At 45.5% G+C, this 7,500-nt stretch overlaps 1 protein-coding gene across 2 annotated transcripts in view; it reads right to left on the bottom strand.

Moving 5' to 3' along the window:
- LOC125031302 (glycine receptor subunit alpha-4-like) overlaps positions 1-7,500 on the bottom strand; it is a 28,634-nt gene that overhangs the window by 11,752 nt on the left and 9,382 nt on the right. For both annotated transcript variants that reach the window (XM_047621977.1, XM_047621976.1), the window contains 2 exons: positions 1,264-1,328; positions 1,060-1,155 (listed from right to left, as the gene is read on the bottom strand). In XM_047621977.1, the coding sequence (XP_047477933.1) occupies positions 1,060-1,155; positions 1,264-1,328 (161 nt within the window). The remainder of the gene's footprint in view (positions 1-1,059; positions 1,156-1,263; positions 1,329-7,500) is intronic.

Here is a 7,500-nt window from a genome sequence, read left to right as displayed (position 1 = left end):
ATAATAATCTTTTTACTTTTTTTGTTATAATTTTAAAAAATCTCTTTACTTTTAAAAGATTCCTTTTAAAATTAAACCACCTTTTTAAAGGGAAAGTGTTTTTTTTTTTTTTTTTGTAGCGACGCGACCTTCACCTCGTTTGACCCAAGATTCCCCTATTTTTTTATTCATGCTTGCTGGGAAGGGTATATTAGGTCCTGAACGGCCAGGTCAAGGGGGGGAGAGCATCTTTTAGCCGTGAGGCGCTGGTCCGTGGTCGCGTTCCAAAGACTTTTAAAGTAATTTAATTAACTTCAATACCATAAGTCTGCTCACAATATCGGCTTTAGGTCGACACGCACTCCATCTCGGCGTAATCACGCTAACCAGTGTTGACCCTCGAACCTTGGTACTTTCTATACACTTGCACTTGCTTTCTTTAACTTTACTTACACTCTTCTACATGTCTCTCACTTTACTTACACTCTTCTACATGTCTCTCACTTTCCGAACACTAAACTTACGTTTCAGGTGGTGGCAGCTAGAACATTTCGTACGAAGGGTCGAAGGTTAATCTTGTAGATCACGACAATAGGACTTTGTTCTTTCATTGTTGTTACTTTATTTGATACTTCTACCTTCCATTTCATTTGTCGTTGCCTTTACTTTCGAGACATTGGCTAATATCTCTTTTTTTTTCTAACTTTTCATATTATTTGAGATTAGCTGCGTGACATATTGCTTTCAATCCGCTTAACAGTATCGTGTACTTTAATTACTTCTTTGACTTTTTCTTGCAGATCCTTTGCTCCCATTTGACCAGTGTTGCCCATCTTGGTTTCTGCTTCAACCTTTGTTTTTATTCTTCAATTTCCTTGTCAGACGTTACAGTATGCTCTCTATGGACGGTTGTGTTCCTTAAGCATTATCAACTGTTTCCTTCAAATATCAGCAAACATTCTGCGGCCAGACGTTCTTCCATGGCTTCAGGGGCCTCAAGTGTAAATGCTGCTTCCTATAACTTTGTCAATTTTTACGTTTCCGTATGAACTTGCATACGACACACGCGGGAAGTCTCACCTGTGGGTTGGTGATGGCCACGCGCTCGCGGGGGCCGGGCAGGACGAGGCGCGGGTCGTGCCAGGACTGCCTTAGGAACACGTCGATGCTGAAGTCCTGCGGACACACGGGTAACTCCATTGAGTTCACACTTAACTTAAGAGGATATTCTCGAATAGAAATATCTTGGTTATTCCAGTTTCCTTCACACATAGTCGCGCTTACCATGTTGGCTGCATTGAGGGACCCAAAGGAATTGATGAACATCTGAACGTTGATGGCGGTAGGGCCTGCCGGCAAACGTTGCCAGTCATGCAAAAGAAACAAGTATTAGATGCGTTTGTGTGTGTGTGTTTATGTACAAATAAATAGATAAATATATACATATATAAATAGATAAATATATACATATATAAATATATAAATATATATATATATATATATATAAGAATATATATATATATATATATGTTTTTAAATAAATATATATATACATATATATTTATTCATTTGTGTAAATATATCTATATTTATGTCTATCTACCTATATATATATATATATATATATATATATATATATGTATATATATACATATATATATGTATATATATATATATATATATATTATATTATATATAAATTATATTATGTATATGTATCGTCATCATCATCATCATCATCACATATATACATATACATAGATAGATAAATATAGATACATAGATATATCTAAATATACATATGAGAGGTCATTAACAGACGGAACCGATGACTTCACCTCGCTCCCCCTTACACCTGCCAATCATTTCCTGCAGCTGTCATGTCCGGTGGACGCCCGCTATTTATGCCCGAGGATGACCCAGTCTTTAAGTACGTGTCTAGTGGTTGGCGTGATAAGGTCTAGCCCCTGCCCTCAGGGCTGATGGGCGGACACGCGACCCCTGCACTCAGCACTTACCCAAGAAGTGTCTCGTGTGTTCCCTTCACTGTGTAGTACTTTTTGTTAAAAAGAGTCAAACCGTTATAACCAATATCACTGCCCAGCCAGTCACAATCAATGCACTAAGGCTCCATGAGCTGTTACAATACATATATACATCTCCCTCTCTCTCTCTCTCTCCATGTCTCTCTCTCTCTCTCTCTCTCTCTCTCTATATATATATATATATATATATATATATATATATATATGTGTGTGTGTGTGTGTGTGTGTGTGTGTGTATCTATCTATCTATGTATATGTATGCATGTACATATGTATGTGTATACATATATGTGTATACACATATATACATGTATATATGTGTGTATGTATATATATATAAGTATGTGTATGTACATATATAAATATGTATGTATATGTGTGTGTATGTATACCTATGTATATATATGTACGTATACATATGTATATATAAGTATGTATATATATGTATATATCTGTATATAAATATATATATATACATATATATATGTACATGTGTGTGGATCTAAATATATATATATATATATATATATATATATATATATGTGTGTGTGTATAAAGCTGACGGGGGCGCATAGCCGCATCCACCCTTTGTTTCCACCTACGAGGGTCCCTCACTGCGAACAACCAGGGGCTCGGCCCATATCTAGCTCTTCACGACAGGTTTGAGCAATCTGCTTAAGCTAAGACTTCCTAGGTCGTCACACAGGCCTCCTCCACCCGGGGTTGTCTCACACAGAGATACCCTGGTGGTCAGGATCATTCTGTGGGAAAATACCCAGGTGGCCATATAGCTTGAGTAACAGGTCTTGTACCAGTCTCACGTTGTAACTATTGGTTGGACACATGGTCTCGCCAACTGTACCCATGATCCGGTGCAAGGACCTGTTACCAAAGGCCTCAAGACGAGATTCCAAGGCACTAGATAACGTCCAGGTTTCACTATCCTACAGCAGTATCAGGGCCTTAGAGACATGTAGCTTGGTCCTTCTGCACAGGTTCCTGCATCTTCAAATACTGAGTTCCAGGTCTGATAGCCGGACTCATGAACTACACTACTAAGGTATGTAAAACTTTCTGTGACCTCAACGCCCTCGCCACAAGTACGTGCCAACTGAACAGGATTTCCTAGCAGGCCCTCAGTCCTGGATCTTGATCTTAGTCCAGGACACCTCTAGCCCTATGGCCTTTGCTTCACTGCTAAATGCATCAAGAGCCACCACTAGGGCTTCCACACACTCAGATAGAATAGCAACATCATCTGCAAATTCAAGGTCGTTAACCTTGATATTGCCCAGACCAGTCCATTTAAGTGTTGAAAAGTGTTGGTTCAAACACACAGCCTTGTTTACTCCTAAACTAACAGGGATGAAGCTCAACAGGCCCCCAACCACCCTTTACAGCACTTACAGTAGCAAGATACAGGCTTGCTGTTAATCCAATAACCCTTGTTGGAATTCCTATTAGTCTCAGGATCTCCACAAAGTGATTCACAATGTGCATAGTCTTCATAGGTGGCCACGAAGAGGCCCTGCAGAAGTCTTGATGATGGAGAGACTATGAACTGGCAGTTGTTTGGCGACTTAGGCTCTCACCAATCACCGCGAAGCTCTCCTGACCTGACTCAAACTGTCCTCCTATCGTCAGAACTCCCCATCAAAAAATTAGCCTTGAAAGCTGATGAAATCCTCTCTATACAGACCACCCCACAAGTTTCAACTGTATCCACTACCCTGTCTTTAACCCTCGCCACACAGGTCCATGAAATCATAACCGCTGTTCAATGGCTAGCAGCCCACAACCCTTCACCGCATCCCAGGTTCTGCCACCGCAGCCCCGCATTGCCCCGTGCCCGTGGACAAGACTATGTACCTCAGTACTGTTAAAGCTACAACCGCTGCCGCTCCCCAACTCCAGGGAGCTAATGTTTCTATCATTCGAGATTCGGCACCCGGGCGCTTCGGTGCAAACCCCCTTGCTCTTGGCCAGGAAACGGCCACCGCGGGACCTAATAGCGCTAGTTTCTCGCGGCCTCAGACGATGCAGAGGTCTGCTTTATCCCAGCATCCCACAAGGACAGGCACTCGCCCACTTTTCGCACGTTGGAGGCTGCCAACTGTTCACCCATACAGTGAGCATTCCGTGACACTCCTGTTCAGTGACGTCCCCCACTCGAAGCTGGGTTTTCCTGGTTGTTGATGTACAGCAGCCAATCCCTGGAGCAGATTTCCTTGGGCACTATGGATATACAGTGGACCTTAAGCGGGAGTCTCTTGTACACCAGTCAGGAGCCCACACCACCTCATCGGCCCTAGTATGCATTCCCCGCATCTACACGCTGCTACCCAACCAAAGTGCCTATAGAGCTATCCTTCGTGACTTTCCAGTGCTGATGAAACCCTTCAATGTGGCAACGACACCGCCACACACTGTCACACACCACATTGTCAGGACTGGACCACCGGTCTATTCCGGGTGCAGGTCCCTCGCACCAGATCATTTCCTCATTGCCAAGGCAGAGTTTGAGCACATTAGGGAGCTCAGAATCATATGCCCTTCCAGCAGCCAGTGGGAATCTCCCCTGCACTTAGCACAGAAGGACGGCGATTGGCCCCCTTGTGGTGATTATCGCTATCTCAACACAGCTAATGTGCTACTCCCAGACCTCCACTCTTTCACATGCGAACTCTCAGGGTGCATGATTTTCTCCAAAATTGACTTCGTCAGAGCATACCACTAGATCCCTTCACTGAGGAGGACATCCCAAATATCTACGAATCCTATTAAGCCTCCCCAATGCCGCCCAGACCTTTCAACATTTTATGGATGATGTGACCCATGGACTACAGGCTGTTTTTGTCTACATCGATGACATACTCATCGCTAGCGGCGGTAGTGAGGAGCACAAGCAACACCTCTATGCCCTCTTTGACTGCCTGCAGAAAATCGTCATCAACCCTGAAAGGAGTCTCTTCGGAGTCACCTTTCTTACTTTCCTAGGTCAGACAATTACTGTTGATGGTTCAGGAAAAGGTCAGCAGCATCAGGTCTTTCCCGAGACCGACAACCAAGAGACAACTTCAGAAGTACCTCGGTATGATATACTTCTTCAGGAGGTTCATTCCCAGGTGTGCACCTCTACTGGCTCCCCTTCAGGGCCTCCTCACCTCATCCTGATCAGGATGCAATCCTGAGGCGACCGAAGCTTTCAAGACCAGCAAAGATGCCTTGGCCTCAGCGACCCTCCTCAACCACCTGCAACAGGGGTCAAGGCTCAAAATAGTTGTAGACGCCTCAGACACCGCCATGGGAGCCATTTTGCAGCGAGATTCAGATAATAGTTGGTGGCCCCTGGTTTTCTTTTCGCAGACTCTCAGCCGACAGCAAAATCGGTACAGCGCCTTCATCAAGGAGCTCCTTGCAGTCTAAACTGCCATCAAGCACTTCCGGACATATATCAAGGGGAAAGGGGATCACAAGCCAACTATCATCTAGTTCGCAGGGAACAGCAACAAGACACCTCCCTTCCCAGGCAGGTGCAGCTTCAAGACTGTGCAACACTTCGCCCTTACATCCCTCCACACTCATCAGGGAATACGTGCTACCCAGGATCTGATCCAAAGCAGAGTTGTGTGGCCTGGCATCAATAGAGTTATCCAGGGGTGGAGCTGCACATGCATCGAGTGCCAGCGCAGTAAGGTTCACCGACACACTAAAGCTCCCCAGCAGGTGTTCTTGGTACAAGACGGCCGCTATGTACACCTCGAAGTGTCCTCTCCCAGCCTGACGATGATTAACTGTTTTACCAGGTGGCCTGAGGCCACCCTCATCCATGATATCATCCTGGATAGTAGATGTCATCAAGCGGGACGGTAAAACCACCACCATCTGGCGTCCGCGAGGGGAGAACAACGTCAGCATTTACCGTGTGAAACCTACATACCTCCAGGAACAGTGCAAAATTTCGAAGGTTCTTTTCGCGACCGTTACTGTAAGCCAGGCCATTCCGTTTGGCGAATTAGCCTTCCGCCAATCACCGCGAAGCTCTCCGGAGGGTATACATCGCACCTGGCCCATTCAAGCCACGGAGTCCAAAATTACTATCAGTCCTGCCACAGGATCCGCCTTGAAAGGTGTACCAGGTACACCTGTGGGGGAGCCTCAGTGTGTCAGTGAACCTTACTGCACTGAATCAGCCTTTAGGTGGTTATTTCAGAGGGATTACAGGAACAGCCTAGAAAAAGTGTAAGACGAGGTGCAGTGGTGGCACTCAGCCAGAAAACATCAAGGGCTCTCAGGACCTGTCGGTCTCAAGGTATTTGCTTGAGTGGTTTCCCCCAGAGCCTTGGCCCTTCCATGATACCTTAGATTTTCCGCGCTCACCATTCGTTGCTGCCGCGATTCTGATTGCTTGCAATTAGCTTTGTGCCCTATAGCCAATTCTTTCCTATACACATTTTTCAGCATTAGGATAACACTGCGCACCCTCTGGTGAATTGGACCCCATCAAACAAGATTGTCTGTCATGAAATTAATGACTGGGAGACACATAGAAGCCAGACACAAAGTACTAAGAGCATTCTATGAACATGCCATCTGGCCCATTGTGGACTATGCCTCTGTCGCTTTGATTGCCATAAAGAAAAAATATAAAGACAAATTGGAGACAGTTCAAAATGAAGCTTCCAGGATCATTCTGGGTGCCCCCAGGTGGACGAAGGTCCTCAACCTCCTGATGGAGGCAAACCTTCTACCCCTGGACTCACGAATTGATCTAATGGCAGCACAATTCCTTTCAAAGGTCATCCAGGCTCCCAGGTACACAAACTTGGACAAAACACAGACGCCTAGAACAAGACAACGAGCTCCTTGCAAACAACTGGCTGCCTCACACAACCAGGGTGTTAAGACGCTATCAGCTCAAAGAACAGCTGCTTACTAAGGGCATGGACTCCCCCACCCCGACTTTATCGAAGCTCCGCCGTGGGCACAAACCTTGATAGAGTTCTCTGTTATGAGCCTGTCAATGAAAAAGAATCAATACCCCATGCCTAGTCTAAAGGCAGAAGCCCAGAGGGTCATTGCAGCCATCACTCCTCCGGGTAGTAGAACATACTTCACGGATGGATCAGTCGATCCCTTGAGCCACACTGCAGGCGCCGGCTTTGCAGCAAGGGATGCCACGCGATCCATGAGGGTAACAGACAACGCCTCCGCGTTACAGGCAGAGGCAGTTGCAATCATGGGAGCTCTAGCCCACGTGTCCCTGAGGGAAGGACACGTGGTCATACATACAGACTCTAGGGCAGCCATTGACTGTCTTCAGCACAGCTCACCCAGACAACATCTACCTCCTGACCACTGTGCTTACCATAGCGCAGAGAATTCTTGCTCAAGGTAGAAGAAGAATCATTGATTGGGTCCCCAGCCACAGTGGCATCAAAGGGAATGAGCTTGCTGACAGACTACCCGACATTGG

The sequence above is a fragment of the Penaeus chinensis genome, chromosome 12 (genome assembly GCF_019202785.1).
Source record: "Penaeus chinensis breed Huanghai No. 1 chromosome 12, ASM1920278v2, whole genome shotgun sequence".
Lineage (NCBI taxonomy): Eukaryota > Metazoa > Arthropoda > Malacostraca > Decapoda > Penaeidae > Penaeus > Penaeus chinensis.
This window is presented reverse-complemented; position numbering and strand designations above follow the sequence as displayed.